Source organism: Polypterus senegalus, chromosome 18 (assembly GCF_016835505.1).
Source record: "Polypterus senegalus isolate Bchr_013 chromosome 18, ASM1683550v1, whole genome shotgun sequence".
In the NCBI taxonomy this organism is placed as follows: domain Eukaryota; kingdom Metazoa; phylum Chordata; class Cladistia; order Polypteriformes; family Polypteridae; genus Polypterus; species Polypterus senegalus.
The window spans coordinates 35,095,171-35,109,906 of record NC_053171.1 but is presented as its reverse complement, the minus strand read 5'-3'; the positions used below and the strand labels follow the sequence as shown (position 1 = coordinate 35,109,906).

The 14,736-nt window shown below is 41.4% G+C and overlaps 1 protein-coding gene across 1 annotated transcript in view; it reads left to right on the top strand.

Moving 5' to 3' along the window:
* Nucleotides 1–14,736, top strand: part of LOC120518783 (cytosolic phospholipase A2 zeta-like) — a 59,442-nt gene that overhangs the window by 23,480 nt on the left and 21,226 nt on the right. Inside the window, exons 10-14 of the mRNA XM_039741748.1 lie at nucleotides 2,016–2,053; nucleotides 4,999–5,134; nucleotides 5,566–5,702; nucleotides 6,388–6,610; nucleotides 8,809–8,926. Coding sequence (XP_039597682.1) covers nucleotides 2,016–2,053; nucleotides 4,999–5,134; nucleotides 5,566–5,702; nucleotides 6,388–6,610; nucleotides 8,809–8,926 — 652 coding nt within the window. The remainder of the gene's footprint in view (nucleotides 1–2,015; nucleotides 2,054–4,998; nucleotides 5,135–5,565; nucleotides 5,703–6,387; nucleotides 6,611–8,808; nucleotides 8,927–14,736) is intronic.

Genomic DNA, 14,736 nt, shown 5'->3' with positions numbered 1-14,736 from the left:
AGCTTGACAGGCCAGTGTTACATGTTTTAATCTTGCTGTTGGCCAACTGTGAGGCCCTGAGCACTTGAGTGTCCATTTTGGGACACTTCTGTATCTTCAATGATGCTATGTGTTACCTCTGTCTCAGGCACCCCTCTGCATTACGATTACACAATCACTGGTCCTTCTCTCCTATTAGTTTTTCTGTTGCTGCAATACAAAACATGTACATGTACGAGGTCTCACTAACTGCATGCCCTGCAATGCAAAATTTATTTACATTTAAATATTAAAATACCAGTGGGCTTTTCCGCCTGCTCACTTCTCTTGCCAACCCCCTGGGCCTGCGCTACACGCTAGCCTCTTTGTGGTTCTGCTGCTCACATATGGGGATGCGGATGTAGAATTTAAACAGATTTTTATTTTCATGGGAATTGTTACATAGGCATCAACGTAACGTATAACTGTCCATTGAATTTCGTTTCTTTCTCTCTATTTAATAAAACGACTTTTTCGAATATTTGGCTCTGAGATTTGTTAATTGACTTTGCAAAAGCTATTCTAACGGGAAACTGTTATGGCATATCAAGATCTCCTTAGTTATCTAATGTTATCCGCGGAAGATGTACTACATTACCTTTCTAGGATACATCCTTCTTTCTTCAGTAATTCGTGCGTTGGAAGACCAGATGGTGTTAACAGTTGTAGATATTCTTCGTGATATTGTAAATTGTTTTTTTCATCTTCCACACGATCACCACCAACTGTTTCAGCATAGTCTATTGATACTCATTTAATCAATTTGCCGTGTAACTGATCAACATTTTTGTACGCATTTAACCAATTTGCCATATAAACGATCATCATTTTTAGCGTTAATTCATTTGACTTCCTCGTTTCGCTAGAGGGCTGTAGTCTTGTTTGAAAATGTTTGAGAGGACTTGAAAAAATCTCAAGCAAAAGTCTCGTCTTGCGGGACTTGGAAAAAGTTTCGTCTCCAAAAAGTCTTGTTGTGTCAAAGTATTCTTTTATATAACAAAGAGATAAGGAAATGTTTCACTATATGAAAAAAATAAAGTTGAAGAAAAGAAAACCCTCACCTCACAGTGGCCATCACAGAACTGAGAGCGTGCCCAGTCTCACGTGCTTTTCCTTTCTTTTGGAAAGTTCCATTTACATGGCAAGGATGTTGGTGTTGGTACCTTTGCAGAAGTGAGAGGTAATTGTTTCCCACTAAAATAAAATAGAGATGGAAGTAAAGAAAACCCTCACCTCACAGTGGCCATCACAGAACTGAGAGTGTGCCCAATCTCACCTACTTTTCCTTTCTTTAGGAAAGTTCCATTTACATGGCAAGGGTGTTCGTGTTGGTACCTTTGCAGAAGTGAGAGGTAATTGTTTCCCACTAAAATAAAATAGAGACAAAGCTTAAACAAAATATCCCTGGGCTTTTATTAACTCTTGCAATCTAATAAAAATAAGGAAAAATATCTCCTGGATGGCCATAAATGGAAGGCTAATTAACCTCCATTACATATGCAACATAAACTGTGATTGTCTGTATTTGACCCCACCAGTTTCTGTTATTTAGGATATAGCAACAGCAAATGTGGGTTTGATATTATTTATTTATTTATGTTTTTAATAACCCGTCCTGGTTTTTGGAAGTGCAGGTTGCAATTGAATTCTGTTGATGGATGTGTTTTGCTCATACTTGCTAAAGCACATCACTAGTCAAGAAACACGGAGGTTGGTCCTGTCTTAATGAGGCCTGGTGACATTAAGAGTGTCGTCACTCCACATCTCTCTGTATCCATTTTAGCTCGGTCTGGATTTTTCCATTTTCTCCATACATTCCATTTTGAGTAATTGCCAATTATTTTTGAAAGCTTGCCGAGATGCACATCTTCCCAGCCTAGCACTGACATGAATGGAGTTGCATTATTTTTTTTTTTCTGAGCATCACATATCACTTGCATTATACCTGCTGCTATGTATTGATGTGTCTTGTCTGAGGAATGCTTCATTTTTTGCAGGATAAAGATGTAGACTTGAAGCTGAAGGCAAGAGACAGGTAATCATTTTACTTGTGTTTTGCGTATGATGCAATATACACCTACTCAATAATAATAATGATAACAAATGCATAATAATAAATATCCCTACCATTGTTGCTACACCTCATGTTTAGAAATACAGTATTTACCTTTTCATCCACCTCAATTTAATTTGAGGGTCTCATAGTACATGGACAGAAAAGATGAGAGGTGGTAAAGGCTGCTAGTGGCTTAGTCTTTAATTTTACTTGCTAGTTGAGAAGAAGGTCATTCTTGCTAAATAAACAAAGGGCATGGTGGAAGTTGGAAGGAACAGTAATGAGGTCAACAAACCCAAGTGCAAAACTGTTAGGCAAAGTCTCAAGGTGGCAAAACAACAAGCAGAAGGGGAAGGAGAAGATGCCTCTGTACACATCCACAAGAAAATGTACCCTTGAGAAGCAGAATGTCGGTGATCCACAGAGGCCTGTTTAAACAGTCAGCTGATGGAGATGAGTTGGTGCGAGTGAACGCTGAAGAAGTGCAGCAAGTCTGTGGGAAAAGAGTCATGGCTTAGGGCAGTAGAACATCACCATACCTACTCCTTGGCCAGCAGGTACCTTGTGACTTTAGGTTTAAGGGCTTTGCAGTGCAAGGGGAGAGGTTAAGGGTGTGTAGTGGGCCCCGTCAACATAAGTGTCATTTTATAGATTGGATTGGTATCTCCCACCGTAGTAACACCATCTAGGCCGCTACCTACTCTTAGTCATACAACTGCAAAAGTGATACACCCCAGAATAATTTGTGAGGTGTTAACTGAACCATGCTAGGTCCTAGTCAGCAACTAGATTGAAGTGAACCGATTTAATTTGAATGGTTTTATACATACAGTAGAACTGGTGATAAGTTGTGCAACTGTAGATGTGTACAGTATGTCTGTGATCCTGCCTACATCGTGTATGTGTTTTGACTTATTTATTGTATGTTATGTTTGTGTTTTTTAACTGTTAACTATGAGAGGGTACATCAAAAGGTAAAGGCAATTTCAAAATGATGTGGTAACTGCAACAGATAGAATTTGAAGCAATACAACACATTTCTGGTGGCTTGTGGGTAGTTTGAGCATGTACAGCACAGCACTCTGCTGTTAGTCCCATTGAAGCCAAGGTCAAATGAACACGGGTGCTCAGCTGCAGGGCAGGATTACACCATCACTGAACAAAACACCTCAGTGAGATTTCTTTGGGCAGAGGGAGTGAAACCTGCTGAATTTCGCCAAAGAATGTTGGCTTAGTACAGAAGTGAAAACTGCAGAACTCAATGAAAAATGTATGAATCGGTAGAAAGATATAAAACGGGAAGAACTAGTGTAACCAACAAAGGTCAATCTGGCCGACTATCAATGTCACAGACACAAGGCAACATCGACATGGTGAATGCCTTCATCAGAGAAGAGAGATGGATTATGTCGTCCACTGTTTGCTGCCCATTTAAGTTTCAGCTACAGATCAGTACATGCCACAGTGTGTGATGTTGGCACAAGATGGGCACCCTAACAGCTTACTGATCTGCACAACATCCTTCTGTGAATTTCAGCAGGTTTCACTTTTTCTACCCAAGGAAATCTCACTAAGGCATGTTGTTTAATGATGGTGCAATCCCACAGCAGAGCATCCATGGTCATTTAACATTGACTTTAACTAAACTAACGGCAGTGCACTGACATGTGCGTGTTCTGACTACCCATAAACTATCATGAACGTGTTGAATTGCATCAGCTTCTATCCATTATGGTTATTTTTTATTGATACATTTTATTAATCCCCGAAAAGAAACTGTCTTTTCATGTAATCTTTTGGAGGTCCAAGCACAAGTTCAGACATGGTACAGGTTACCATGTAATTTCCAAATTGTACGTGTATTGTGTGCTGAGTTCATAAGGGAAAGTGTACATTATAAGAATAAATTGAACTGATTGGTGTAAAGTACTAGAATGGTGGTCTCCAAGTCCAGTCTTGATTGGTGTAAAGTACTAGAATGATGGTCTCCAAGTCCAGTCTTCTGCAAATCCTGTGGCTGCAGGTTTTTGGTCCAGAAGTTTAACATTCAATAAGTTGTTTTACCACAAATTTACCTAATTGTTTAATTGATAGAACATTTTTATTCTGCCTTTAGAAAGAACTAATAGGATAAGTTTTACATTCATAAGAAATTCAGAAGTAGTTGTGGTTCTTCACTCTGTGTAGTTTCATGGAAAAAGCTTTCCTTTACACACTGAGCCTAACCCTTAGACTCTTTGCTGTGTGGGAGTATACAGTGCACTCCAAGCTGTAGTACAAGGGGGAGTCAAGTTAAAGTTAGAAAATGGAACGAATCTTAAAAAACTGATCATGTCATTTCGCAATGCAGTCTCCTCCCTTCTCAATGTACTTGTGCCACCTGCCCTGTAAATGCCAGTGGATTCCAGCAGAATTAAAGGATTTGTCTTGTCCTCCCAACCACTCGTGCACCGCTTTCTTCTCGTCTCCATCTGTCTTGAATCGATGACCACCCAGATGTTTTTTTTAGCTGCCCAAAAAGGTGGACACCGCACAGTGCCAAATCTGGCAAGTAAGGAGGATGTGGCAATACCTCAAACTTTAGGTCCTCCTGACAAGCCTTGGTGTTCTTAGCAGTATGTCATTGCCTTACAGCAAAAGGACTCCTTGAGACAGCAGTCCCCTCCGCTTGGATCGAATAACAGGCTTCACGTTGGTCTCCAGCAAGTCACAGTAACTTACACTAGTGACTTACACTAGTGACTGCGGTAACCCTTGGCATTTAGTGTTTGACAGTAACTTGGATGCACGAGTGGTGGTGAGGACAATAGAAGTCTAACAAAGTCTGTACGAAAAGTACAAATAAAACGCAAGGAAAAAAACTGCTTAATTTGGTATCGGTGAACTGTGGTCCCGATTCAGCTTATCCTTCTCCCCATCTGCAGCTCAGAGGACCTTGATGTTCGGCTGAGTTTTGATCTCTCAAGGCAGGAGAAGGATTTTCTGCTGCAACGTCAGAAGTTGGTATCTGAGGCATTTCAGAAAGTTCTGCACTTGGACTCCTCTCTCGAGTCAGATGAGGTAATGAAGCTTCAGATTTTGCATGTTACTCAAAGAAGGTTGCTCACACTGCAAATGTGTGCTGTTTTTAGTTGAAAAATGTTTCATATGATACACCCTGATAATATACTACAGTGTTAGGCTGAACGGACTCCACCTGTGGTGTACTGGTAGTTCTGTGCTGCCTGATTCACACGTGGACCACACACTTCTCTCTTCCTAAAACTCTCCAAGAGCTCGTTCCTTAGATGGCTTAGCAATTCTACACTGCGTATGGATGGAGAATAAGGTGTGAAATAGCTAGACTCTTGCCAAGTCTATAGCACTACTTTAAACTTTGGATTTAACATCATAAAAAATAATGGGATGTAGTGATTAAGTAGTCAAGTTGACAAGAATTGTGCATAGAGATTTTTTTATATATATATATTTTTTTCTTTTTCTTCTTCCAGGTTCCGGTTGTAGCAGTGGTAGGGTCGGGTGGTGGCGTTAGAGCTATGACTTGCTTGTATGGATCTTTATTGGGACTGCAGATGCTGAATTTGATTGATACGGTTACTTACATTGCTGGCGTCTCTGGTTCTACCTGGTGGGTTGCTTGTTTCAAGGTACTGTGACCATTTTAAAAGAGACGGTGCACACCAGTTGTCTGTCACCTCTTATTGTTTCATGATATCTGCAGGTTTTATTTTCAAGCCCACAGTAGTTTTTTTTAAATGTTTTTTTAACACTATTCATAAATGTTGGGCTGACTTACAGAGCTTGATAATTGTCTGACCTTAGCCATAGTCCTATTATTTTAAGAGTACAGTTGGCAGGCTGTGTGCTGTACTGGCTAAGGCTTTAAACTTTAAACCCAATGCCTTATTGACTGTGATCCAGTTCTTTGTACTGGTAATGGTAATGGATACTGGACTTGTAAGGCAGATTGCTTAAGGGTGTCAGTCAAATATAAAACAGAAGCAGTGGTAGGAGACAGCTGCTATTGAGTACCTTCTATATGGTTAACGTCTAGTCGCAGTCCCGCTTTATTTTCCCAAAGAGATCAATTTCTCACTTAGTTACTGGACTATAGCAAAGCATTTGTGCTGAGCCTTGGTGCCAGATGATTCTTATTATTTTATGAATGACTCTCACCCAATTTAGGGTGCCCTGCGTATTCTCCATTGGTATAGCGAACTACAACCTAACAAATGGACTACGAAGCTGTTTATGACATGTAAGGTTGGCACTTCTTGTATGTTGTTGACTCTATCTCCTCTCCTTCTACCCAGGTGTATGTCCAGCCTTTACACAGAACCAGACTGGTCCCATCAAAATCTTCAGCCTCTGATCGACCGCACCCAAGCACAGATCACCAAGTCTCAGACGCACATGTTCTCTGTGCCTCAGCTGCTGTATTACTGCCATGAGCTGAAGAAGAGGTCAAAGGAAGGACAGGCCATTTCTTTGATTGACCTGTGGGGTCTTGTCATTGAGTATATCATCCATGGAAAGGTGCTTATCCTCGGGTCAGGTAACATCAGAGAGATGCCAATGATAAATGGCAGTTGTGATCATAAAGACATAGTGGTCTGAACACAAGTGGATATGTTGACCCGCAGTGAGTTGCAGGGTCTGGTATGTTTGTTGCATGCATAACTCCTCTCCTGGATTTATAAAGACAGATCTGTATGCAGCCTTTCATGATTCAGGATTGCTAAAAAGAAGTACGAGCAATGATCAGTGCCTCATACCATTACCTATTTTGGGGTTAAATTTAAAATGATATGGCCACCTTAACCTGAGCCTCCAGAGATTCATTACAGCAGCAAAGTCCACTTACTGTGTACATTTGTCTTCATTTGGGTTATACTCGCTTTAGTGCTGCACCTACTGGCCATTTCCAAATGAATGGACAACTGTTTTCAGACACTACCTTCAGGATAGAGAGGTCCAGCCTTGGTTCATTTCAACCTGCTTGACCTAATGGGGACCTGGCCCGTACGGGGTACTGCTCTGGGGTTGAACTTTGAAAAATTAGGAATACAACAGAAGAGCTTGGGTTGCAGAGAGCAAGATATAATTACAGAAGTTCACTTCCAACAAGAACAATGCAGACTGAGTCTTTGGATAAATGCTAGTCCTTCTGCCTTGTCTATGCAGTGCCAGACAGCCATCAATGGAAAGTCTTTGAAAACTGCTGATTAAGGTGTTGTCTCCAGTCTCTTTTTCTCCACATGGGCTTTAAATCTTTGCCTAAGACTGTTTGCGTAGGATTTTTGCCAAACCCTTTTTCTTTAATTGAGCTTTTAATTTGTTCCCCCGCACTTGACCATGCCTACGCCGTGATGAAATTATCTACTGGACTTTGCTTGCTTTACAACATCTCTGCATCCTTTACTCATCTCACTCATAAAATTAGCCCAGGCCATTTCATTTCTGTTAAAACCAGACAGTCATGACAAATCACCCATACAATAAGGAGCAGCTTCTGGGAAATAAATGGCAGAATATTTGTTATCTTGATGATGGTCCATGTTGGCTGTAGATTTAAACATCTTGTCAGATGGAGTCTGTGGGGGTTTGCTCTATAGACTTTATGGCTAGCCATTTTTATACCCCAGCAGGATTAGAAATGAGTACATTAGAGGGTCAGCTTGGGTTGGACGGATGGGAGACAAAGTCAGATAGGCGAGATTGTGTTGGTTTGAACATGTGCAGAGGAGAGATGCTGGGTATACAGGGAGAAGGATGTTAAGGATGGAGCTGCCAGGCAAGAGGAAAAGGGGAAGGCCTAAGAGGAGGTTTATGGATGTGGTGAGAGAGGAGATGCAAGTGATGGGTGGGACAGAGCAAGAGGACAGGAAGATATGGAAAAAGGTGATCCGCTATGGCGACCCCTAATGGGAGCAGCTGAAAGAAGAGGAAATAATAAACAATTAAGTCTGAAATGATCCAAACAAAGTAACACCGACACCACTCAGATTAAACCTCGAGAGTTTGAAATTATACAAGAACCCTGGCATGCTGACTGTTGGTGTCCTGGGGCCCTGATTTTTCTTCCTTCTCTACCCCAGTAAATTTTATTTTATTAGCTATCTTTAATTATCATTTCTCCTAAAATTACTGCTAAGATTAGTAAAAGATGGTACCATGAAATTGGTCTACATGTAGTCTAGCACAGAACAGGTAGCGTGGGTAATGACAATACATTATTGGAGGTCACACATGCTAGGTGGCAACAATGTGCCCCAGAGGTGTTTAGTTACAGAATGATTCAGACCTGATCGTGACTCATTCATGATTGGTCTTGGATGTTTAGTGTGTTAATTAAAGAGAAGTATCTTTAAGGATGTTTAAATTTATCCAAGGTGACTCACAAGACCAGGATACTTTTGAAAAATTTGCACATCACCTGCCTTTGCTGCAGCCATACAGGATAACTGACCTGCTCACCCAGCTAGGATTGGTTGACAACATGCCTACCAGTGCTTTGACACACACTACCTGCCGCAAAAATGTCTGACCAATCGTCAAGGTGTTTTCTTCTTTTGAGAGTTCATTCAAGCTAAAAAAAAAGTTCTGTACAGTGCTGAGTCTGCTTTGTGGCGGTTAGCCCTGTTCAAAGTTGCCACATTCCATCAGATGACTGTGTGTGTTTCATCCAAAACGGTCATTTTTATGCACCTCTCTGTTTTGTCTTTTATCTCCAGGAAAATGAAGCCACGCTGTCAGGCCAACAGGAGGCAATCGCCAAAGGGCAGAACCCTTATCCTATCTACACAGCCGTCAACATGAAAGAAGGATTCTTGAGTAACCAAAGTGTTACTGGTAAGGTTTGTATGTTGTTGTTGTTGTTTCACCTGTGGTTTCAGATTTCTTTTGTTGTCAAACAGTGCAGTGACATAAGCAATTCAGGATCTCGATCAGGGGGTCCTCTTCTTAGAGTTGTGTTGAAGAATCTTTAGGTGACTCCCATGTTACAGTTAAATATGAAATCATTGTGACCAGCCAAGTCAAGTATGGATTTTTATTTATGAATGACTCATGAAAGCCGTGCTTCCTGGATGTTCAGTATGAGAGTCCATCAACAAAAGTGAGACCCTAAGAGATAAAAGTGACAGAAGGACTTCAAGTAAAGCGGTTTGCAGGGGGACGGGGGGCAGCATCTATTAACATATGCAGACAAGGCAGACGTTTTTTAGTTCAATTTAAACCTCCTTGTGCTTTTTATATTAAGATTGTTGTGGTACTAAGTTAATTTGGCAGCAGGCTCTAAAGATGAAATGTAATGCAAGGGATTTATACATTTATAATAAAGAATGTCGGCTGTTTAGTTCCTTGAATGTTAACTGTTCGAGAAATGGAATATTAGATTTAATTCTACAGGTTCTGCTGCTTTGATACTGTGATGTTTAAAACTGTTAGAAAGATAAAAACAGCAACATACATTTTACAAAGTTCTTACTCCATTAAACATAAGCTATCTCACTAAAGTACAAAACTATTACACAAGCATAAACTTTAAAATTATACAACAAACGGTAAGGGCTCAGTGACTGTGATGAAGAAGAATCTTGTTCTGTAGACAGACAGACATTGACCAGCATGGCATACAAACCATCAGTTGGCCAAATTGCCTGGAGAGTGTCCAAGACCTTGTATAAAATGACCGCACTCCTCCAAGTCTCTGCTCATCTGTACCTGTGATCCTCTGAGGAGCAGTTCTGCCTTCATTGTCTGGCTGTGCTGTTTCTGGATCCTCTTTATCAATTGTGGAACCTGGCCCGGGCACAGAAAGGCAGACATCGTGTTAAGTACCACAACACACGTTTATTTACAATATTCTATATACAAGTGCACACACAACCCCAAAACTCCCCCAAAGTCCAGGCCTCAACAGTGCCTTTTCCTTCTTCAGGCTGCCTCCTTTCCTCTCCTCCTGAGCTCCATCTTTCTCCGCTCCCGGCTCAAGCCATTGAATGGAGGGAGGCGGCCCCTTTTATACACACCCGGACGTGCTCCAGGTGCCTCCCAATTAGCTTCTGCCAGCACTCCCAAGTGGAAGTACCGGCTGCGCACCCGGCAGCACTCTGGGTGTCCCTGGTCTTCTTCCCCCCCAGGTGTGGCAGAAGTGCTGAGGGCCAGGGCTTCTCAGACATTGGGGCGCCCCCTGGCGGTGACCACGGGCCCCTATAGGGTTGAGCTTCTAAGCTCTGTTCCCGGGGTCCCCAAAGCCACCAGGGCGGTTGCCCCCTCGTGGTCTGGAAGAGGCGTAAGCCCTTCACCGGTCATCCTGGGCATCCCGGATGGGTACCACCCCCAGCCACTTGCCACACAAAGATTTTAAATACGGCCATTGTCCAGTCTTGATCCGTCATTTGGTCAAGGTCTTAATTTTGTTGTGTGTATCCCTAAGAAAGAATCGAAGCAGCAAATCCCTGTTATATTCCTTTCTACATTGGGTTGATTTTTAGTAGTGATGCTGCTGATGGGTGTTGTGCCGAAAGGAGATCCCGTTAAGAAAGGCATAAAAACCACCATTCTGATATTCTGTAGGCAATCCTGTGCATTTTCAAAAGTACATTTAGTCATTGTATACAGTATGTATTGACATAAGAAACTGTATCCTTTGAATCAACTTCCCAAGCCTTTATTACCTGCCACAGTTTTAAACTATTCAGTTTCCTGTCTGTGCAAACAAATCTGCTTCTTTATGTGTATTCATTACGTATGCAGTCCTTTTTCTTCCCGAGAACTCCACAGTGCTCTGTGTCTGCACTCCATGAAGTGTGCTGTTCAAAAAGAAACTCCAATCCAATTGAACTGAAGACGACTTCGTCTCACCTGCAGAAGGCTTCAGTTTAGTTGAGGTTCTCATTCAAGTCATAGACCTGCGATTTGCTGGTGCATCTAACGCTTCATATAACCTGCTTGCCACACTTCTTCATACTTTCACCTCATCACTCCACATTTTTTCATTACAAGACTCTCTGATGTTATCATTGCTGTCCTCTGCCATTTCTGCCTTCCTTCTTAAGAAGCAGGAGTGTTACAGTTTATTATCTGAGCGTAGCAGAAGTGGCATTTTCCGTTTCTGTCATCAGCATCTCAAGAGCAGTCATGTTGTATGACACTGGTGCATAGAGTTAAGTGCCACTATGTTCTCATTGTCTTGTAAATGTTGTTCTAGTCCTAATGGTGTCTGGAGCACTTCACTGTTTACTTGGCACTGCCCTTTTCTGATTTCTTGTAATGGGATCAGTGTCTGTTGTTTTTTTACCTCTTACCTATATTTTGATGAATGTTCACTAACCTTACCCATGGACCATTGCTGTATAACAGACATGTATTTCATTCTAGTTTGTGTTAATTCAGATCTCTAGGATCCCTGCACAATTCTGGCAGCACACCATTTGTTTTTACCACTGTCACCTCTTCACTTTATTTCCAGTCTTTCAGGTTTCTTGCAAAATGACAAAAGCATTTTATGCAATGCTGGAATAACCAGTCTTCTTGCTGTTTCCAGTTTAAGCTGATCTGTGGCCTTCACGTCTGTCTTCACTCTGAAATATAACTGCAAATGCATTCTTTGTCTCTCTTGTGATGCCTGTCTGATTCCTGTCCACAATCACACATTTCATCTGACCCCTTTATCACTGACAGATAGATAGATTGATACTTTATTAATCCCAAGGGGAAATTCACATACTCCAGCAGCAGCATACTGATAAAGAACAATATTAAATTAAAGAGTGATAACAATGAAGGTATAACAGACAGACAATAACTTTGTATAATGTTAACATTTACCCCACTGGGTGTAATTTAAGAGTCGCATAGTCTGGTGGAAGAACGATCTCCTCAGTCTGTCAGTGGAGCAGGACAGTGACAGCAGTTTGTCGCTGAAGCTGCTCCTCTGTCTGGAGATGATCCTGTTCAGTGGATGCAGTGGATTCTCCATGACTGACAGGAGCCTGCTCAGCGCCCGTCGCTCTGCCATGGATGTCAAACTGTCCAGCTCCATGCCTACAATAGAGCCTGCCTTCCTCACCAGTTTGTCCAGGTGTGAGGCGTCCATCTTCTTTATGCTGCCTCCCCAGCACACCACCGCGTAGAAGAGGGCGCTCGCCACAATAGTCTGATAGAACATCTGCAGCATCTTATTGCACATATTGAAGGATGCCAGCCTTCTAAGGAAGTATAGTCGGCTCTGACCTTTCTTACACAGAGCATCAGTATTGGCAGTCCAATCCAATTTGTCATCCAGCTGCACTCCCAGGTATTTATAGGTCTGTACCCTCTGCACACACTCACCTCTGATGATCATGGGGTCCATGAGGGGCCTGGGTCTCTTAAAATCCACCACCAGCTTCTTGGTTTTGCTGGTGTTCAGATGTAAGTGGTTTGAGTTGCACCATTTAACAAAGTCCTTGATTAGGTTCCTATACTCCTCCTCCTGCCCACTCCTGATGCAGCCCACGATAGCAGTGTCATCAGCGAACTTTTACACGTGGCAGGACTCCGAGTTGTATTGGAAGTCCGATGTATATAGGCTGAACAGGACCAGAGGCAATTATGAGCTATGGGTGCCATTAGTCCAGAGGTAACTGCTGCTATAATAGCCCCATTAAAACATGATTTGAGCGTGACCTTTTCACCCAGAGTTTTCATTTCCTGGTAGTCTTGAATGAAGTCCACATTGAGACCCATGTTCAGGCACTTTACTTGGCCCTCTTGCTATATTTGTTCCGAAAACATTTCCTCCACCTTTCTACTGAGCATAGTTTACTTTCTACTTTATGTTGGTTCATCCAACCCGTAGGATTGTATTCCCTTTGCAAGAGTTAAAGGTAACATTTCCCAGTCTTTTTAATTTCTCAATATTGTCATGCAGTCATTCATCTTTTCATTAAAGATATGGGACATCTGGCCTAGCTGCTATTAAAGAATTCACAATTTTGCTTGTTGTCTTTCTCCTTTATCTTCATGTGTTCGAGACGTAACAGTTGACAGTCATTTCTCCATCTCGTCTTGATATTTTTGGTAGTTTTAGCTTTATCAGTGATGTTTGTTATTTTTTTGCAGTGTGGCTATGCTGTCAATCTCACATTCAAGACATTGATAACAAATGGTTCACATACCATTCTCTTGCCATGTCTTATTTGGAAAGCTCTAGGCCGAACGCTGATAAAAATGGAAGTCCTACTTATTGAACCCACTTAATCTAGTGCACCATCATGGGGGTGCATTTTTTACAAAAGAGTACATGTTATGTTTTGCTGCTATTTACTCCTGTGAGAATGTTTCGCATGAGACACGTTCAGATTAAGGGACTTTCACTTGGGTCAAAATGGCTTTATAGTTAATACAGTAGGCCATACAGCAAATCTCCATTTTCATAAAGCTTAACTTTCATGGCACATTTCCTTGCTGCATTAGAGGTGATGATGATGATGAACTGAAGATGCTTTTAGGACAATTGAAGTAGCGGGCACAATGACTGATTATTTGGTTAAACTGTAAGCGTTGTTGTAGGCCTTCAGACGTATTTCACCTAGCAGTTTTCCTGGAATTGAAGATGCTGTTTGGGAAATCTTTAGTGTCAATATTCTGGAGTTTTCTTTTCCAAATTTAATGATTTATCACTTGAAACAACAAAATTAAGAAAATATGACTTTCATTTTATCTTAATTCTTTTCTTAAAATATTTCACCATTAAAATTTGTTAATGGACCTTTATTTAAAAAGGAAAATGGCAAGCACTTGCATTTCTTGAGATGTTAGTGTTTTATGCAATTTGCAAATTTCCAGAATTTTGCCAGTAATACTGTTGAATTTTAAATCATTCTTAATCAAATAAACACCAAAGCTGTTTGAGTCTCTGATGCTCGGACAGCTTCAGAACCTCTTAAATCTTGGTTTGCTTCTACCCCTCTATTAATGGTGCACACGTCGATGCTTCTGATGTTGTGGTTGGAGCTGCACTGTCAGGTTTGGGCCTCTTGTATGAACTGCAATCTTATGCTAACTTTTTTTTTTTTTTTTAAATAATATAAGCTTTCTTTCTCAAAGCAAAATTTATTCAGGCAGTTGAGAACTACAAGATGTTATTGGGAGAAAGGCCTTAAGGAGACATTAGCTCAGTTTATTGTGTTTACAGATTATGAAAATTGGCTTTTTTGTTTTTAGACTGTGGGTTTTTATTTTTTGTTTATACACAACGAATCCTCATTGACACTGTTTAACACATTTTATATTTGATAGGTTAATTTATTTGTATATTAAGCTGCTACCTGAACTCAAGTTGTAATGTTTTGATAGTCAGTTATCTACAGTATATTCATCCATCCATCCATCCCTCTACATCCTAACTACAGGGTCACGGGGGTCTGCTGGAGCCAATCCCAGCCAACACAGGGCGCAAGGCAGGAAAGGCAAGGCGCCAGCCCACAGCAGGGCACGCACGCACACACATACACACCAAGCACACACAAGGGACAATTTAGGATCGCCAATGCACCTAACCTGCATGTCTTTGGACTGTGGGAGGAAACCCACGCAGACACAGAGACAACATGCAAACTCTACACAGGGAGGACCCGGGAAGCGAACCCAGGTCTCCTAACTGCGAGGCAGCA